Below are 21,574 nucleotides of genomic sequence, written 5' to 3'. Positions count from 1 at the left end.
TTCCGCCATAATCTCAGACGACCAATCACAAACCGAACACGGAGAAAAAAATTTTGTTATAGGAACTCTATAGTAGTTAGTTAGTTGTAAAAAGTTCCAGTAGGTTAACGTATTCTTATAGTAACAATACCGTTTGGCTCCTGCAACTCTACATCGTTGAGCTTTGAGAGCTAAACGTTATTTACCTCTCACAACTCTACAGGATCGTTCTGAGACTATAACAAATTTTTGGAAGTCTGCTTAGTAATTTTTTTTTACGATTTAGCATTGATAATTTAATAAATACATGCAGCAGAATGAATTTATATTGCCAACAATAATTGTATATGACAAATAAGAATAGTATTATAATAGAAATAAAATAATAATAGAACTTATATTACAAATAAAAATTATTTGTAAAATAAAAATATGGTCGTCACAAAATTATCTTATTTTCTTAATTATATCAATAAATATTGGACATAAAATCATTACCGTATATGCACGAGAAAAGATAAATAAACGAAAACAAATTTTATTTTGTGTTAAATTGGGTCTTTTTAATGTATTCCGATAACTTATCACTTATCACAATATATTCAACTAATAAATTAAATTAACAGTCACTGCAAATGAACCTTGAAAAACCACAAATACAAAACTGTTCTAACGAAATTCAATTTGACAAAAAAAAAAAAACCTATTTCCTTAAATAAATAAATTGGGAACTTAATTGTCCTCATATATTTTTAATAATATAGATTAGTAACAAAATAATTATGTTTGGCATTTTAGAAGGTTATGAAATATGTCAGCGCACTCCACTACTGCGCAACGTAGAGCGCTCCCAACTATACCGTTTGGCTCTGAGAACAATCCCGTAGAGCTCTGAGAGCTCAACAACATTGAGTTTTCAGAACTAAATAACATTTTGTTACTGTAACTCTACAACGAACAGTAAACTGTGTATAGTTGTGGTAACTCTACAGTTACGTTACCAGAACGAAATTTTTTTTTCCGTGAATGAAAAGATTGCAGAAATGATATTGACTTCCATTAATTCAACTTTTCAGGAAAAAATGAGATGAGACTAGATTTGACATAAGCGCGTAAGCCTAAATGCCAAATTTTACATATTTTTAGACTTACATATTTATGTGTATTATAATCAACTTCAACCAATCATTTTACCTATAAATTGGCTTCTCATACATTTCATCCTAATTTAATGATAAAAAAATAAAATCATGAATGATTATTATGCTGATTGGCTGGTAATAAAAAATATCACATCAAGATTTCAACTTAATAACTGTATGAAGATTTTATAAATGACTTTAATACAATCCTTATTCAATTTTGATACTTATAGGTTTACAAATATCCCGTTTTGTAATAAATAAAAAATTTTCTTCCTTCTATAACCTGATTTTGAGGAATTTAATCCATTCAATTCTCTTCGTCTGGTTATGTCGGCAGCAGGATTCTAAGATCCATCGAATCCATATCGTTTGAAGTCCTTCATTTTTGAATACTTTTGTTTTTATCCTGGCTGCCATCTAATAAAAGATCAAAATTAATGTTAGCTCTTTACAAATTCTTAAATTGTATGACGCTACTTGATTTATATTAACTATCCTGTATTATCTTAAATATAAAATATTAATTGAGTACTAATTTATTGTCTCATAAATATATTTTCGTGAAATTGTTCGCATAGAGTTATGCTATGGATTATTTTTAAGAATATCCAATAGCGGCTACTCTTCTCAATGACTTTCAACTCAACAGTTGCTTGCCCATTTTTTTTCATTAAAATATAATTAACTATTTAAATATATGAGTTTCTTAATTTAATTTTGAATGTAAGTCAATTACTTATAGGAAGTTGGCATAATACTTTGCCGCATAAGCCTCATAACCTGCTTAACCAAATGATAGAAATCGAATCGAAACTATAATAGTATAGAATTCAATAAAATATTTAATGAAATTTAAAAATAAGTATTTGATAAATGAATAACGTAAGGACTACCAATTAAAATAATGGGCGCACGCACGCTTTGACATACCTTAATATTACGCTCATTGATTGGTGGGTTGGTACGGTAAATATGTTCGCAGCCCGCGATTATCTGGCTTCCGCATATTGCATCTTCATTATTGCTTGTTTGAAGACCACTTCATGACGTTTGGACAACTCAAAATATTTTATTGCGAGTATGGAGAGAGTTACGTAATAGTAATAAATATATTGCAATGGAAGATAATGTAAAATATATGAAAGGCGAACTCTATTCAGAAAATTAATAGTTATAGCAGAAAATCATTTATTATTAAAAGTACAAGATCTCTATCATGAGTTATATGATATTATAATTTAGGAAGTGAGAATTCGTCCGATGAGGCACGGTGCACGGGTCTATGCATACACTACACCCGTGCAGATATTTCATACGCACGGGGCACGGGTACGAGCACGGATACAGTGTATGATAGACCTGTGCCCTGTGCCTCATCGGACGAATTCTCACACTCAATAATTTAATGGTGAATTTAAATTTCAATTAAATTGTATGGAAAAAGAAAAAAAAAGTAACTTTCTTGAGACCTAAGCTTTCCTCAATTGAATATTCTCTAGATTAAAGTCAAATTTTTTTTTGTGCAATGTTTTGATGAAATAGAACACATCTGCTCCTTGAGCTCGAGTGGGTTGAATACTCCGCTACGTATTGGCAAGAATGGATATATCCATTTCACTATATAGTGAGCCCTTAATTTTCTCTCCAGTTACGTGTTTTTCCGAGGTACGTGTAATAACGAAATGCCTTCCGGCTTGAGTTATGTTACTCCTTAAAAAATTTGACTATTTTAGTGCTGGTTACTAAGTATATTAAACGGCGAGCATTCGGTCGCGAATCCATAATAAGAGAAAATATTGTTATTCTCTTTTATAAATATTTTTATTCATTAATTTTTTCTGTGGATATGTAACCGAGTATTAATAAACTTTTTAATGTAGTTATTTTGGTTTTGTTACGTTATTCCAGTTCGAAGTGTCATTTTTTCAAATTTCAAGGTTAGGATTCAATATTTTGACGGGAGGGAAGGGTCGCTTAAGCAGAATAGTTAGACACGAGACGAGGATCGGTATGAGCAAGGATGTACGCATTATGTTCATCTCATGTCATCCTAGTATGCATATCGGGTAATCCATAGGTGTGTACTTAGCCCCTGAGTATTTTCGAACGTTAATACTTGAGTAATTCATTTTTATAAAATATCATTAAAGTTTGGACACAAGTAGTGTCAAAAATATATTTTTATTACTAAATTAAAACGTTTTTTGTTTCCATAAAATGGAGTCTCTATAAAGAAGTTTTAAATACAAGGTTTTGCCAACGTGCCGTTTAAGAACTTCGAACAAGTTCGTGAACACGTTTTTCATTAGCCTCAAAAACATGCAAAATTTTGAAAAAACCCTAATGGTAAACCTCAAAAAGTGGCTGATTTTGTATTGAATGCTCCATATATATATATATATTTTTTTTTTTTTAATTTATTATGTCAACGCATTCATAGAAGTCTTGACGGTTTAATATTAATGTAATGTAGAAGGTAAATAATTAAATACGGTGAATATCGATATTATTTATTATGTCATTATTCGGAAAGTTACTCAATAAAGAAAAAGTTTAAACAGATATGATGTAGAATTTGTTCAGTATTTTCTTTTTCACTTTTCGCGCACGAAACACATATTTTTTGACGGCGCAACATTAAGACTTATTTTATGTACCATATCAGTGCGCAGTTTTAATCGTGAGTACTCTACTCTTTAGTACCTTGGTGGCATCGAATCTGCCGGACCTGGGAAGCTAAAATATTAAAAAAAGAGAATGTATCGCAGCTCTAAACGATAAAAGAATGACTTATATCTCATAATGAATGAAAAAATCATAAGTATAAGATGTAACGTTTACGTTAAAGATAATTAAAAAACTATTATAATATAACCCACGCAAACTACTAAATTTTATACTTTTACGTTCTGTTAAAAACTAAAAACTTCATTCTAGACACTTGTTAAAAGTTTTTGATAATTATTTTATCAATACGCCATTTATAAGATTTTGATGGTATTTTCGTCACACAATATTGGGATGATGCATTGGACACTTGATCAATAATGATATCAAAATCCGCTCGCTTAGACTTACAAAACTTACTGTTGAAAACTCATTAAAAAAATGACATGGATATTAACTTAATCGAAGCAGAGAAAGTTATCGATAGTACGACGTTACACCTTATGCTTTACAAGACTCATTAGCGTGGCTCCTCGTATTCTTGCAAATTTTTTTTTTTTAAATCTTTACAGTCATCATAACTAATTAAAATATAAAATTCTTTAAACCTACCGATTGCCAGTATTGCGAGTGGGACCATATGCATCGGGCCTATCATATGCTTCCGTATACCTGTATATTACAACACATGATAGTAATTTACACGATTAAATAAAGAAAAATAGTAGGTCTGGGAATTACGCTTATTTTTAAGATACTGATGGCAACTTCTAAATAAGTCTCTCTATTAAACTTATTATTGAGAACACAAGTTTCAAAATGATGATGAAAATTATTCAAGCTATAATTGTTCACTATAATTTAAACATTCATAAGCCATCCTAAGTATTAAAAAAAAAAAAACAAAAATGAAAAAAATAATAAATTTTTCCATCAGCTAAGAAACATTATGCTCTTTATTGCGATTCTTTGATTTGCCTAATACTTTGTTACTTACGTAAAATGTCGCTAGGTGAGCTGCGTGAAACGCTAACAAAGTAACGGAAAATTTTTTTTCTATTAAAAAAAAAAAAGCTATTTGAATGTTCCTAATTCCCTTCGAAAGAAAATGGTGATTGATAATTACTCAATCGAGAAGTTGTTGTTAATTATGTACTTCTCGAAAAACGTATTGACCCGGGTCTTACTTTTTAATAAAAGAAGAGTCAGATTGACACCGTACACTGATAGAAAAACAATCTTGATTCAAGAAACATCTTTTCTTCAAAAGTTGATTTTTGTTTCAAAATTTCTAGCTGTCTTAATTCAAGAAATAAACTCTTGAGACTAGATGTAGATATATTTAATTCAAAAATTTTTGTCTCGGTTCAAGATAGGCGATATCATGATCCAAGATATTACCGATTTGTGTTAAGGATGGCTTTTTTTGAGTCATTAATGTACCATGTGAATTTCTATAAATTTATGTAATAATATTTAATTATAATAAATTATATTTTAATTATAATATATTACCATAATGCACGTCTTATAAGCGAAGCGTTGAGTTGCACGCCTCATAAGCGAAGCGTTGAGGTTGTGCTCTACTCTCGACATTTCAAAAAAAGCAGTTTTCTCGAAACTGAAATTGATTTTTTGTTATTTATATTGCACTTACAGATTAATATGAGTACAATTATATCAATTCATATAATTTGTCAGGCACATAAAATATATTTCAATAACAATTTTCTTGTTTAACATACACGGAGAAAAAAATATCGTTAGAATAAGAATACGTATCGTTATTCTGACTATACGCCGTATAGTCATTTTTATAGAGATATACGCTGTATAGCCAATTCAGCTATACAGCGGATCATCAAAATGACGATCCATATCATTATTTTAGCGTTACATTTAGAGCTATACTCTGTATGCTTAAGTCAAACAAATGAATCCTCAAATCAGCAATCCGGATCGTTATTTTAAGGAAACGTCATTTGAGGATACGTTGGATAGTCATTTTAACAATATTTTTTTTTCCGTGTAGTAAATAATACCATTAAACATAATCTTTTCTGGACGTCCGTGTATGGATGGGTGTATGTGGCAGGGAAATTGGTCGAAAAAATGATCGTACCGGAATAATTTTTTTTTTTACTATCTAAAGTAACACACGACGGATTTTCTCAATTAATATGAGCGTTCAATTCACTGTCGTTAAATTATTATTTATAAAAAACTAATATATGACTGTGGATTTTTTTGTATATGGGGTATTCCATGCCAAATCGACCACTTTTGAACTCGACCCCTTTAGATTTAGCTGAAACTTTATCATTCTTTTCTACCCTTTGAAAAACATTTTTGAGAATTTTTTCAAATTTTTTTGTCCAACCCAAAAAAAGTTTTGAATTTCCCAAAAAAGTGGCTTTTTTATTTTTAAATAGCCATAACTTTTTTAGACATTGACCTTTGGGTACAATACTTTTTTTTAAAAAAATTTTTGTTTTTAAATGAACTTTTCGAAAAAATACACAAAAAAAATTAAATATGATCAATTCTATAAAATAATCGTTTTTTTTTTAACAAAATCGTTACTTTTTCAAAGTTGGCCACTTTTTTTTTTTATTTTTTTTTCCTCCAAAAAAACTTCAATCAATTTGACAACTATTCCCGTTCATCCGGGGCAGGGCCGATTTTTTTTTATATTTTTTTTATTTAATTAAAAAAAAAAATTTTTATTATTTCAGAAAATTTGACAATTTTTTTATCAATTAAATAAAAAAAATATAAAAAAAAATCGGCTCTGCCCCGGATGAACGGGAATAGTTGTCAAATTGATTGAAGTTTTTTTGGAGAAAAAAAAAATAAAAAAAAAAAGTGGCTAACTTTGAAAAAATAACGAATTTGTTAAAAAAAAAAAACCGATTATTGTATAGAATTGATCATATTTAATTTTTTTTGTGTATTTTTTCGAAAAGTTCATTTAAAAACAAAAATTTTTTAAAAAAAAAAGGTAGCCAAAGGTCAATGTCTAAAAAAGTTATGACTATTTGAAAATAAAAAAAGCCACTTTTTTGGGAAATTCAAAACTTTTTTTGGGTTGGACAAAAAAAATTCTCAAAAATGTTTTTCAAAGGGTAGAAAAGAATGATAAAGTTTCAGCTAAATCTAAAGGGGTCGAGTTCAAAAGTGGTCGATTTGGCATGGAATACCCCATATCTATCTATACATTTAATTATAGTATTTTTTTTTCCTCACCTTAGAGTTATGACGCCACTAAACCATAGCAGAGTTTTCTGTTTTTTATTATTTTGCTTTTTATCTTTTATTTTAATCAATTTTATTGTGAAAAATGAGATTATGAGGCGTGCACTTTTGGATTTTCCAAACTATTTTCACAATTATGTTAAATCGAAAATCTATAAAAAAATTTTTTTATTTACTTCAATAACATCTTGAATAAAGAAATTATTATTTAAACCAAAAATTTAAAGTTTTTTAAACGATAATGTTATAACGTTATGTTATAACGTTAAATATATTTTGGTTGAAAAACTTGAATGTATCGACTGAAGATAATATAGTTTTGAGTAAAGATACAAGACTTATCCAACGGAGACATACATTTCTTAAGCCAAGAAAATCTAAACCAAGACAAGAAATTCTTGAAGCAAAATAATCATTTGTCTTCCAAAATAAATTCTTAGATCAAGAAAATATCTCTTGAGTCAACATAAATTTTTAATCAGTGTATTTAATATTATAGCGCGGATAGATTTGTATTTTTGCGATTTTTAAGCGATAGCCACAGATGAATTATGTACTATTGAATTTATCATTAAGTGATTTATTACTTTTTAAAATCGAATTACGGATTTAGATTGTTCAAGCATAACAAAATACAACTCTTGTTAAATTATGAACCTATTAAAAAAAAAAAAAAAGAGAACGTCGATTAAATATAGTAGAAAATTGTGATTACGTTCCCGAAACTTCGGGTAATTTAATTTACCAGAGAGGTTTTCGGAGATGAATTTTTTATAAATTCACTTCTCAATGTATTATCGTAAACTATATCAGAATGTGAGCGTAAAATTATATTACGATAGAAAAGCGATGCCTAACAATCACGTAGTCAATGAATTTTTTTGTCATGATTGTGGAGCTACCCATTTTCTTTTACGTTTTGCTTCATAAAATGGTATAAATACTTTACAAATTGAATTGACGTTTAGAATTATTTTAAAATATGTAAGTTACAAACTGATCATACTACACACACGCCTTACACCAAGACATTACTTTTTCAGTACTCATAATAATGATAGACCTATAGTAATAAGTTTAATTTCATATTCATATCACGAATATTTAATTTTATGAGTTATCTAGAGGTTGCCAGATGATTGATTACAAAGAAGCTATTGAGAGTTTATTAAAATTTGGCATAGAATCTTACCCGCCACTCATGGGTTGATATACTCCACTATTAACTGAATTGACCGGTCTTCTACTAAACATATCGGTTTGTGGTCCTGGTCCAGAATTATAACTAGGTGTTCCGGAAGCGTAACTTTGAACACCACTAAGAGGTCTATGAAATATTAAGATATTAAAAAAAAAAAATAGTCTACCCATGACAGATATAATCAGAGATAAATCTAGTCTATACTAATTATTTTGTGAAAATAATGCACAGCTTCTTAGAAACGGAAATTATTTTGTTCCTTTCTAAGAAATCATCCACAGACGACCCCGAAAAAATAGTATATTACACATCTAGGGCAGTAAAATAAGAAATGTCTCAGATCACATGTAATTGTTGTCCGAGGCGAAGCCGAGGTCAATAAACATGTGATCTGAGGCTTTCTTATTTACTGCCCGTGGTGTATACTATTTTTCTCCTCGACGGAGGCGGAAAGCGGCATTTTCGTTTAGCGCAGCGGGACGAAAGTTGACGCTTTCCGCCCGGAGGTGAGAAAAATTTTTGTGAAAAGTGTGTGTGTGTGTGTGTGTTGACATCCTCGATTATCAAAAATTGAGATGAAGCCAATAACTTTTTAATTTGTGATAATCATTGATTTTCATAGGAGGAAGTTAAAAAATACGACTAAATTGACCCGATTCGGGTTTTGAAATTAGACATTTCAAGCTTTAAAAAATTTTTTTTTACTGTTTGCTATGTCTATGATTGATAAGATTAAACCTATAAGATAAAACCTATCGAAAATTACTCAATTAATAATATTTTCTATAACAATTTCAAGTACCGGGTTTTAATTTTAGATAACTGCTACTAAAACTATCAGCTCCGATCAGAAAGGCACCAAAAAAAAATGTTTTCAAGTAAAATGTACAATCAACATTGAAGATCGTAAGTATTTTAGTAAATAAATATCCGTAATTACATTACCCTGCATCCCCATATCCAGATCCATATCCACCCGTTGTTATTGCATTACCATTTCTCATCGGGCCTGTGTTACGATCATAATCATTTCTGGAAGTATAAGGGTCAGCAGCTCTACCAAAATTATCTACTCGTCCGTAATCTGTCATACCTGACATATTACGACTGAAATCACCGCTCATTGCACCTCCACTAGGAACTAAAAATTGATTAAAACATTATTATTTTCATATTTATAAAACTACTTAAAGTAGCTTGAGCTTAAATTAATAAAAATATAACTTTACAGTTGCCATAATCTGATCGAGATCCAAAATCACTATTGCGACCATAATCGTTACTTCTTCCATAATCAGCTCCTCCAGGGCCATAGCCAATGGCGCCAGTATTTGGACCATATCCACTGACCATGTTAGGCGCTGATCCATACCCTCCCATACCTCCACCGCCCACGTTTTGTCCATAATTTCCACGATCAGAATATCCACCGCTTGAATAATCATTACCGCGTCCGCCAAAATCATTATTGTTTCGATTGCCATAATCACCATATCCTCCACCAACACCACCTGTAGAAAATCCGTCGTAACCAGCACGTGGGATTGGAAAAACTGTAAATATTGCGAGCTTCCCAATAATTTGGGCTTATCAAACTAACATAATAAATAACAAAACTATTGCATACATTCTATTTTTTTTTTCCTTAATATGAATCTATCGTTAATAATATACCTCCGCGGTGGCTATAAGGACCAGGTCGATTGTCACGACCACCGTCTCGGCCACTTCTTCCGCCTCTCATCGGCCCGCCTCTTCGATCATCTCTGCGACCAACAGGACCACCCCCTCGTGACTTGCCTGTCGATTGTTCGACATTTATCGTGGCACCTTTGAAATTTGTATTATGTAAAGCTTTGATTGCTGCAGCTGCATCTTCTTCTCGAGCCATATGAACAAATCCGTAACGATTCATCACATCGCATTCGGTAACTTCACCGAAACGAAGAAATAATTGACGCAACTCATCGTTCCGACAATTTTCGGGTAAACGTCCAACGAAAATTTTTGTTTTTCTCTGAAATTTATGATAAATAATAGGAATTAGAGAAATTAGTCTTTAATGAAATAGTACATTACGTATATCATATTTTACAATAAAAATTTGTAGAAAAAATTTTTAAGTTTACTTCATCATCTAAGAAATGTATAACTATAATACTTATTACGAGTTCTAGTCACCATGCATGAGTAGAATTTACGTTATACTAAGTATTGTCAGAACTTTTCAGAGAATTACTGAAGTAAAATGACTATTGAATATTTCTTTTGATGGTATATAAACTAGTAAACAGTCTAACTTCATTAGATATATGGATAATATTTAATAGTTCAAACTTCATGTTTTATTTTTTCTACTCTATCTGACGAATGTAACACATTCTCTGTTTATATGATTGATGAAGGTGTTTCTTTGATTTCGACCATATACTCTTGTAATGAAAAAAGACATGGTGTCTAATCAAGAATTGATTTTATATTGCTCAAATCGCATGTCAATAGTTTACAAATTGAGAAAATATCGAAAATATTAAAGGATTGAGCGTTATTAATTAAAGTAAATTATAGATTAGGAAAAATGTATTGGTGTACATTCTTAAATGTGCTACAAGTAGCTGCAGCACAGCAAAATGTAATGGGCTACAGCTGCTTGTAGTGAAGGTGTATGAACGCTTGATCATTCTTACCGGTAAATTCGAGGAAACCATTTTCTGAAAAAGACAAAAATAACAGTGGTATTATATTTTATGGACATTAAGATCTTATTTAAAACTATAACTTTTAACATGAAGATCATGTCTTTAGTTCGATATTTTACTCTTACTCTTTACAAATTAACGTTTTTAACCAGGAATTAAAATATAAACTTTAAATTACATATTTTTTATAAAATTTTCTAATAAGATTTATATTTTAATATGAATATTACTTAAAAGATTAATTTCAGTCTTACAGAGAATGTGAGTCCTACAAATATTCAAATAATTTTTCTTCAATGACCAAACCTTGAAATTTTTGAGATAAGCTATTCAATTTATGCTTATTAGTTTTTGATTAAAAAAAAAAAAATCAGACCAAAAATATTGCTGAAAAATTTGCATAAATAGGCATATATTGAATAACTTGAAAAGTGGTGAGCATACTAAAAATATAGAATTCACTTTCGCAACCTTAAAGTACCTCAAAGAAATTTGAAAATTTATATTTTTAAGAATGTCAATTGATGAGCTTGATATACTCTAAGAATGTTTAGAATGTTCTTTTATGTCAATAATCTGTAGTTGCTTAATCAATGCTTAGATTTTAAAAAATATCATTTGTTTAGAAATATGTTTCTTGTAAACTTTGTACATCACTTTAATTTTGTGATGTTTTCTTCATAATGAGCTATTCATTATGATTAGTAATATTGACATGGAATAATACAATACTGGCATAACCAGTCTATTAACTCAATAATCTTTATTCTGATGACTATATTTCACAAATTATAATAATCTAAAAAACTAAATAATGGCATCTTTTTTAATATCTTATAACAATATAAAAAAAAATTTTAATCTTAAAAAATAATCAAAATTTAGGTATTTATAAAAACTTTCCCGTCTGATATGTTAAATTCTTAGATTTCAACATGAGACTTCTCAACCCATATTTAGTTATTGAAAAATTGAAGACGTTGAAAAAAATGCATTTTCAGTTGTTTCATTTCTTAAATAATGTTTTTAATAAATTTTCATTATTTGAAGTAAATAATGTAATTTTTGCAAAAACTTACCAAACATTTTTTTTCTTCTTTTTATTTTACATTCTTTAATTTGCTAACCTTATTTGATACGTTAAAAGAAATAAAAACTTCCGAAAATACACTTCATAGTTTCAAGCTTTTATAATATATGAATGTATTGCATGGTCATTACTAAGATTTGGTAAAACGTCATAATTGCTTATTGTAGATAGGTTGATCATTAACATCATAAAATGAAATACTTTAGTTAATTAATATTATGTTTTAAATAATAACATTTATAAACAACAATACTCACGTTCTGAAAGTTTGTTCTCAAAAGTCCAAACTGATGTGAAATAGAGTAGAAATGTAAATGTATTATATTTTAATTATCTTAATACTAACAGTGAAACAATAAAAAAAAATGGCGATACTTATGTATTTTTTTTAGGGGAAAGAATGCGAAGAATCACTGATGATCTCAAACTTGTTATACTCGATGATATGATAGGTGTCGTCGTTGATGCATTGCGCGGCAAATTCACCATGATTTGAATTATTTAATTTGATTTACAATAAATCATAAATAATGCATTTTGCTATATAGATCTCAAAAGTCGATGTAGCATATAAATTTCAGTATAGTTTTCTTTTTAAACAAACAATCAACAAAACTAACTTTATCAACACTTCCCAGAACTATAAACAGTACTTGACCAAGTTTGCAAGTGTTACTCGACAACTAAACCTTTGTGAAAACTAATAAAAGAAAAGCGATGTGTTAAATGCCCTTCAAGGGTTTTCTTAGTTACATATACATTTTCGTTAAACATTTTCAACAGGTCGTAAATTATAAAAAAGTTTAGAAAATTCAAAAGTGCACGCTTCATAATCTCATTTTTCACAATAAAATTGATTAAAATAAAAGATAAAAAGCAAAATAATAAAAAAACAGAAAACTCTGCTATGGTTAGTGGCGCCATAACTCCAAGGTGAGGAAAAAAAATACTATAATAAAATGTATAGATAGATATACAAAAAAAATCCACAGTCATATATTAGTTTTTTATAAATAATAATTTAACGACAGTGAATTGAACGCTCATATTATTTTTTCGACCAATTTCCCTGTCACATACACCCATCCATACACGGACGTCCAGAAAAGATTACCCTGATAGCCAGCGCTTTCTCAGTAAGTGTTGACTTCCAGCAGTTACGGTTAATTTATACATCAAGTTGGCGGTAATTCTTCACTCAACAACAGTTGTCAGCAAATTGACGGAAATCTACGGCCGCAACTTGAATACAAGTTAACAATCAAACTTGTAGTTAAATTTCCTTTCAACTTTACTACAATTTGACGGAAATACTTGTACAGCAAGTTTTGACGTCTATTTGACTATTTGCAGAGTAAGTTATAGGTAACTAATAGGTAATCGCTCGCTTTGCCAACTCTTTCCGTCAAGTTTGCTTCAAATTGCGGACGTAGATTGACAGTAAGTTATAGGTAAGGTGGCTATCAGGGTATGTTTAATGTTATTATTTACTATGTTAAACAAAAAAATTGTTATTGAAATATATTTAATGTGCCTGACAAATTATTTGAATTGATATAATTGTACTCATATTAACCTGTAAGTGCGATATAAATAACAAAAAATCAATTTCAGTTTCGAGAAAACTGCTCTTTTTGAAATGTCGAGAGTAGAGCACAACCTCAACGCTTCGCTTATGAGGCGTGCAAAATGAGACCATAGAACCGAGCCAATAATAATACTAATTTCAAATAAATGACTGACAAGCTATTAGAGTTACGTTTAACAAAAAACGATTAAATAAAAATTAACATGTAATTAAAATAATATTTCATATTAAATAATAAACAAATGGTAATTGATCTGCAATACATATATTATAATTTAAATCTTCTAATCATAATAGTTTTAATAAGTAGTATTTATAAATTAATATCTAACCTGATAAATAAACATTATATAAATATATTTTATAATATTTACAATAATTTAGTAATAAATTAATAAAAATAAAATTCTAAAGTTAATACTTTTGTTAACTGATAAACCATAAGAATCTAAGATATAATTTGTGAACCCAGTTATGCATTTTAATGTACCAAGCTAAATATATGTAGGCAAGATAAGTTCCAAAATAGCCCTTTATATACTGCAATTAAATATTTTAACCTGTTACCAATTGAAATAAAGAATACATTTATATTAACCAAATCAATTAAATATCATCTAAGAAAATGGTTAATGTTCAGTCATCAAGAGCAATAACTTCTAACTTTATAAAAAATATATCATTTACGTAATTGTTTGAAATATTTCTGGTGCTTTTCATGTTTTCATATTTTTCGCTTCATAATTTCTATTTTAAATAATTAGATATAATAAATACTAAGTTTATTTTTGTTAAATAGGCATATATAACGGTAAAATTCTAATGGATCATACATGCAATGACATGATATTTTTTTTTATATTTTTATTGGCGAAATTCGATAGATTTTTGAAAAATAAGACGAAAATTAATAACAAAATATGTCGATATCTTACTTAGTTTTCGAAATAACAATACTTGTAAATCTAAAAAAAATTTTACTATGGAATTTGATAGATTTTTATGCAACGATATCTTAAAAACTAAGCAAGATATCGAAAAATTTTATTTATACTTTTTGTCTTATTTCGTTGAAATCTATACAAATCCGTCTTTAAATCGTGGCGTCGGAGAATCGTAGTATTGCCAAGCCGGGAAACACAGTCTTCGAGCCGATATTTTGTATCTTCACTTCTCTCTGAGAGCTATAACTGAGCACTTGCAGTCGCTGAAACCACTGAATAAAGTCAAGCTCTCTTATAATAACTGCTTATAATTGCTTATTATTTAAAAACAGTCCATCTATGTAACTAAATTTTTCCTTTTTCTTCAACTTAATCTAATAGTTTTCAATATGAAATTAAAATTAATAAATAACAATAAATTTAAATGAATCCCGCGTGGCTATAACTCACACCCTAGTCAGAAGAAGGCAGTACAATCAATCTAGTGACCTTGCTGACACGGAGCTTAGATAAAGCTCTATCTATCTATCTAAGCTCCGTGTTCACACTCATAAATACATATGTATTTTCAACATTACTGCTACCTGGAAGAAATAGTCGGAACATTTAAATGTCAAAATGTTGAATTTTTTGTGTAAATTTAGTGTAATCAAGTTATGATACCTATCATAAATAATAAAAAATCGACGTGACATAGTATTTATTATTTTTATGAGTTAATTATATAAAAATTGAGAAGAAAACTCAACAGGTATAAATAATAAGACAATATATGTACATAATTATAATTTTTTTTTAATATTTTATCACTACAAACTTAACTGTTAAAAAAAAAAAAAAAAAAAAAAAAAACGAAAACAGTGATCGAATGTCTGCTGATTTCAACATCATTAGTAATAACACAAATGTCAACTATTGCGGAAATTTTTTCAAATTTTTTTTTACAGCCAATTTGATGAATCAAATTACCATATTGTGCGTGACCAACTAATGAGGTTATTTTGAACTAACGATCAAATACGTTCAAATCTACAGAATTCAACAGAAAAGATAAAAAGTCAAGCAATATTTTAATTTAAGGTAAAAATTATTATTTTTACTGTGAATGTTACTTATTTTTTTTAACTGGTGTGTTGTACGATTTAATTAATTAATTTTTTTTTTTTATCATTTTAGAGATTTTACCATCCAGAAGCATTTTACATCAATTCTTATTTTCAATTACAATTAAAATGGTACCGTTAATTATTGATTAATTGTTGTCTTAAAATTCTATGAACTATATTTCAAAAATGTCACTTAAATAAAATACTGATTTATTGCATGTAATCAGCAAGTTGATTTTTATTTTAGCATGGTCGTGTGAAAGTTCGTTCAACAGCTGAACAAGAAGCTCGAAAAAGAAAAGAAAGGCAAATCAAAATTATACAATACAGGAAGACATTAAATTCAATTTTTGAAAAGGTGAGCTTTAATTTTAATCTGAAAGATAATAACACTGAATTTTACATTTGTTGATTATCAAATTGAATTATGAAATACGAAAGCCACCTAATAGTACACATAAATATTTCACAATTAAAAACAATTTTTTTTTTCAAAATATTAAAAAATAATCTTATCCATTACAATATTTTTGAAATAATTTAATCGTTAATAGAGAGATAATAATGTTTTCAACGATGAATTGATAATGTTGACTGAGCGCATATTACTGGAAATTCCGGATTTAAATACCGTATGGAATATTCGCCGAGAAGCATTTAAGAAGAGAGAAAGGTAAATTTTGTGTAAACATTTTTATTTATATATTCAATTTAAGATGAATAATCGTTATTTGACCTAATTAACAGCTCTAGACTCTTTTTATTTTATTTTTTTTTTTTTCGGTTGCTGAAAAATTTCTACTGAGTGATTCTCCCTTTCCCTCAATCTTTTCTTCTCCTCCTTTCCCAAATTTGTCGTTAAAAGAGGAATTAGTTATTAAATTGCTAAAAAGTTCACCTCTAAAAAAGTGATGATAAGCTAAAATGACATAAATTGCTTTAAAAATTTACTAGAAAATTAAATTTAGCTAGCTACACAAGTTAACTGAGTTAGATTAGTTGATCATCCAACGATTCAGTTGATTAAATTTAATTAGCTAAGCTTATTAGTTGCATGCGGCAACTCATGAAGTTTGGATTAATTCCTTTTATCTAAGTTGATAACTCAACTGTGATAAATTAATTTTATAGACCCAATATCGTTTATTCATTGGAACATATAGTATATTACATACCTAGGCCAGTAAAATAAGAAAAGTCTCAGATCACATGTAATTGTTGGCCGAGGCGAAGCCGAGGTTGACAAACATGTGATCTGAGGCTTTCTTATTTACTGGCCAAGGTGTGTATACTATTTTTCTGCTCGACGTAGCCGGAATGTGGCAACTTTGTTTAGCGCAGCGGCCAGAAAGTTGCCACTTTCCGGCCGGAGGGCAGAAAAATTTAATTGCATACATTCAAGATAGGGAAATTGAGATTTGGTTCTGCTTTCTAAGCGGGTGACAAATTTGTTCGGGCGTCGCCAGATATCATCGCTACTGTTTAATAAAAGTTCCAACAAATCACAAGATTTTTTTTTTAATTTAAAATAACTTTTTTTATCAAACCGAAAATACAAATAAATTATTTTAAACCAATTATGATTGTAAAATTTTCTTATGAAAAAATTATTGTAATTTGATTTCGTAAAATAAATGGTATATTTTAGAAAGTTATGATTTTGGTTTTTGAGACATTTTATTTATTTAAGATATAACATTCGGTTATTTAAGTTTTTTTTTTTTTTTTTTTTATTTATTTATTTATTTACTCAATTTATGTTCTACGTTAACTACTAAATTGTTCTTGTATTTAATTGGTATTTTTTTTTTTTTTTTTTTACTCATTACATCAAACATTTTATGACAAATATTTAGTTGTCAAGAGGAATTTACTGAACTATTAAAGAAGGAATTGACTCTCACTGAGAATTGTCTACAGAAAAATCCAAAGTCATATAGCCTGTGGCATCAAAGATATTGGATCATTCAGCATTTACCGACACCAGACTGGAAATCAGAACTAGAACTATGTGAAAAATGTCTCAATTTCGATGATAGAAATTGTGAGTTCTCGAGTTATCATTTCATTTGTTTCTGTTATTATCGAAAAAAAGATATATAGTATTTTTAAATTTATGATATAGTAAAGTTTCATGATATGATTTAATTTTATCTTTCAAGTCATAGCGATTTGTTTATTATTATGTCTTAATTTAAGCAATATGAATGGACATGATATGAACGCTCAATTTTTTGACATTTATGTTAGATCCATTTATATTATTTGAATTGAAATAATGCTAAATAAATTGCTATAACATAAAGCATAGAATTATTTTTTAAACATTGTATTATTTTCAACAGTTCATTGTTGGGATTACAGACAGCAGTTGGTTAAAAAAGCGGGAGTATCAAATCAAAAAGAATTTGATTTTTCTGAGATAAAAATTATGAACAATCTCTCAAACTATTCTTCTTGGCATTATAGAAGTAAAATTCTACCTGCTCTGTTTCCTGATCAAACAGGAAAGTTACCAATTTGCAGTGAAAGATGTAATAAAGGTATAAAAAAAAAAAAAAAATTACTTTCTTATAGTATTAAGGGGGATAGTCACTGTGAGGATCGAAAAAATAGGTGATTTTCGGGAATTTTTTTGACTGGGATAATAAAGGAATTTGGGGATCGGGTTTTGTTATTTTATAAAGTATACATTCAAGATTATTCTCCTAAATTTTTATCAAAAAATATCATGTTGTTACAAAGTTATTAGCATTTTTGTGGAACACCAAAAAAATTTCCCCCGCCACGGTACGATCTCTTACTCAAAAACGGATAATTTAAAACAAAAAAACGAATCAGCGTTGTAATCTGCACGCATGTGGTTATCGTTGCACGTAGGGGATTTTGAAAATTTGGATTTCAAAAAAAATGGCGACGTATTAAAAATTTTTTCGATTTTTTTTCTCATTTTTTTGGATTCAAACAGCTCTAAAAAATCTTAAAAATCGAAATTTTCAAAATCCCCTACGTCCAACGATAGCTACTGAATAGACGAATACGGAAAAAGGTGTAAATATATTCATATTCATGCAAATTACAGTTCGCATCAGTTCAAAAAAAGTAGTTTCGAGAAAAACGCGTTTTCGTCGGAGTGCTGCGTGTGTAGTCATTTTACGCGCTGTCACAAAAATGAATAACTCGGAAAATATTCGGAATTTTGATACCAAACTCTAGATACATATTTTTGAATCTATATACTTTGATTTAATAAAAAAAAAATTTTTTTTTTTTTTTAAATTTCACAGTGGCTATCCCCCTTAATATGGATAGCGACAGTACTTTCATTAAAAAAATAATAATATATGTATGATTACAGAATTAGATCTTGTTATAAATGCCGTATTTACGGATCCTAATGATTCAAGTGCATGGCTTTATCAGCGTTGGCTTCTGGATTATAACGCTTTTAAACCAAATACCTTATGGCAAATAGTAGTCATAGATAATCATGCAGCAATAGTATTTCATGGTGATACTCAAATTAAACCTGACGAATTGATATTAACTCGTCGATATGTTCCATTAGATAACGACATGAAAGATTTTACTCATCAAATATCTGTTTGGCATTCATACGACAGTAAAATATTCTCGAAACGATGGCATGCGATTTTGCCAGATATTTCTTCTGAAATAGATAAGAAATTTTATTCGATATCTATTGAGTATAAAAATAAATCTTATAATCTTCATACATCTGAAGATTGTAATGTTTGGTTTTATAAATCACCCATCGAATACGTCAACAAACATGATACTCAACTAACTGAACAAATGATAAATATTCAAAAATTACTCGAAATGGAGCCAAACAATAAGTGGGCATTATTGACTCTTATATTTCTTATGAAAAATCTGGATTTGAACAAATATTATGATGACATCTTAAAAAATTTAAGCATTCTGTCCAAAATTGATAAAATTCATGAAATGTCCTATACTGATATCCGTAAGTTATTTTTTTCATTATTGGTCAATTTTGATGTTTTACTGCATTATTAATATAAATATACAAATAAATCTTGCTATAGGATTTTTTTTTACTTAAAACCGGTACATTCGTGATTGAAATTTTTCGCAAGTTTTATTTTATTGTAAATCGTGAAATTTCGCTCTTTCTCGAATTAATCAATTTTACTTTTTAAATTAATTAAAATGAATGAGGCACTCACTGTTTTCGGGCTTTAACTCTATTTAACTGAGCTATAAATAATTAAGCATATTTATTACAAAATACTATTATTAATCAAGTTAATGGTGTATTGTTTTGCGAATCGTCATTCAGATTGATTGTCGAGAATAAAATATAATTATTCAATCACTCCATGAATTTCAAAAAATACAAAAAAGTGTACTTTAAATTCTATATGTCTATATTTTTTCTTTTTCAGGAAGCAAGTACATTCTAGATTATAAACTTCATTCATATTTAACAAAAGAAAATTACAAACGATTCACGATGATAGATTTGTCCAACATTCAACTGACAGTTTTGTACAATGAACATTATTTGAGTTTTTTCGAGCAGGTAAATCTCTCTGGAAATCAATTGAATTTTTCATTACACCGATTAGCTGCTTTACAAAACTGTAAGAAGTTATCCTTATGTAATAATAATCTAAAAAATCTAAAGAACTTTCCATATTTGCCTAACCTCGAATGCCTTTCACTACGAAAAAATGAACTGACAGATATTGAAGAAATTTTGAATTTACTAAAACTGCACAAGCTCATTAAACTAGATATTCGTAGTAATCCTATCTGGACTAACAAAAGTAAAACCATTTCAAAAATTTTCAATGTCACTCCAAGTTTAATATTAGAATCTGATAAATAACGCCCAATTTTTTTTTTTTCAAATATCTTCATAAATAAAAGTTTATACTGAGTAAACTTATAAGAAAGTAATTTACAACAAGTTTTATGTTGTGAAAATTCCTAAAACAATCAATTTTCTTATAAAAATTATACTTCTAAGTGTGTGTAAATACAATTCAATTGTAAAATATTGTTAACAGAAAATAAAAAATTGAATTTTCTGTAAAAGTCTTTTTACTTACATTCTTGATAAAATATCATGAAACAATTCGTAAATTTCTGAATAATAATGGTGGTGTTAATATTTACTTATAATTACGATACAGTCAACGCTCTCTGTATTTGACTCACCCGTACAGGACCATTCTCTGTATTTGACTCGTCCTTGTCCATAAGAGCTGTGTAAAATCGTCAAATACAGAGGAAGAATGTGGTCAAATACAGAGAGCGGTCAAATACAGAGAGGTCCAATACAGAGAGCGTCGACTGTACATCAGTTCGTTGATCGCCCGACTTTTTTAGAAAAGGCATGAACTACATTTGTGAATTATTACTTATTAGTTTAAAACATGTCATAGATTTCAATCAAGGTGAATTTATTGGAATCAATAAGAACTGATCAAAACACATGATTACAAATAATCACAAGTTAATTAAATACCTCCGCCAATCAGTTGTGATCTCAATACGTAATGCAATATTTGCATATTACAACTATTTCAATTTCATTTTGATTAATAAATTTAATATTATCTCAGAATTGTCATTATTTTGCTTATAATATCGTCTTTATCACTGATTTTTTGACTAAATTTGAAACAATTGCTACTCAATTATCTATGTTAAGCATAGAACATTACATTAACATTGAAATTTGTATAAATGTCAAAAGTTAATACCTATATAGTTTTACCAATAATTATTTATATATAATTATTTATATATATATATATATATATATATATATATATATATATATATATATTAGGGTGTTTCAAAAAAAAAAAAAAATTTTTTTTTTTAATGGTGTTGAAAAGTTG

The 21,574-nt window shown here is 28.6% G+C and overlaps 2 protein-coding genes and 1 long non-coding RNA gene across 9 annotated transcripts; 2 read left to right on the top strand and 1 right to left on the bottom strand.

Annotated features, from left to right (window-relative positions):
- Positions 1-1,280: 1,280 nt before the first annotated feature.
- LOC123273053 (glycine-rich RNA-binding protein 3, mitochondrial-like) lies at positions 1,281-12,447 on the bottom strand. Of its 6 annotated transcripts, none has more exons than XM_044740230.1 (8): positions 12,294-12,447; positions 10,935-10,958; positions 9,922-10,264; positions 9,477-9,800; positions 9,193-9,388; positions 8,239-8,373; positions 4,404-4,463; positions 1,281-1,541 (listed from the first exon to the last, which is right to left on the bottom strand). In XM_044740230.1, the coding sequence occupies exons 2-8, from the start codon at positions 10,953-10,955 to the stop codon at positions 1,526-1,528; spliced, it is 1,095 nt and encodes a 364-aa protein (XP_044596165.1). In that variant the 5' UTR covers positions 10,956-10,958; positions 12,294-12,447; the 3' UTR covers positions 1,281-1,525. The 6 variants fall into 6 exon arrangements, with proteins under 6 accessions (XP_044596165.1, XP_044596167.1, XP_044596163.1 ...); XM_044740228.1 differs by lacking the exon at positions 1,281-1,541 and adding an exon at positions 2,365-3,860 and having other exon boundaries at positions 12,294-12,446; XM_044740231.1 differs by lacking the exon at positions 1,281-1,541 and adding an exon at positions 2,365-3,860 and having other exon boundaries at positions 9,477-9,758; positions 12,294-12,446.
- Positions 3,219-21,466, top strand: LOC123273080. Its single transcript, XR_006511247.1, has 3 exons — positions 3,219-3,232; positions 4,809-4,812; positions 21,382-21,466. It is a non-coding gene; the product is annotated as an uncharacterized LOC123273080 (long non-coding RNA).
- LOC123273044 (geranylgeranyl transferase type-2 subunit alpha) lies at positions 15,163-20,857 on the top strand. Of its 2 annotated transcripts, XM_044740203.1 has the most exons (9): positions 15,163-15,319; positions 15,516-15,648; positions 15,745-15,803; positions 15,922-16,032; positions 16,229-16,347; positions 17,531-17,718; positions 18,020-18,217; positions 19,033-19,665; positions 20,108-20,857. In XM_044740203.1, exons 3-9 carry the CDS (start codon positions 15,801-15,803, stop codon positions 20,551-20,553), a joined length of 1,698 nt encoding a protein of 565 aa, XP_044596138.1. In that variant the 5' UTR covers positions 15,163-15,319; positions 15,516-15,648; positions 15,745-15,800; the 3' UTR covers positions 20,554-20,857. The 2 variants fall into 2 exon arrangements, with proteins under 2 accessions (XP_044596138.1, XP_044596139.1); XM_044740204.1 differs by lacking the exons at positions 15,163-15,319; positions 17,531-17,718 and having other exon boundaries at positions 15,434-15,648; positions 18,039-18,217.
- Positions 21,467-21,574: the final 108 nt, after the last annotated feature.

Source organism: Cotesia glomerata, linkage group LG10 (assembly GCF_020080835.1).
Source record: "Cotesia glomerata isolate CgM1 linkage group LG10, MPM_Cglom_v2.3, whole genome shotgun sequence".
Taxonomy (NCBI): domain Eukaryota; kingdom Metazoa; phylum Arthropoda; class Insecta; order Hymenoptera; family Braconidae; genus Cotesia; species Cotesia glomerata.
The sequence above is the reverse complement of the archived record's forward strand: the minus strand, read 5'-3'. Positions and strand labels throughout refer to the sequence as shown.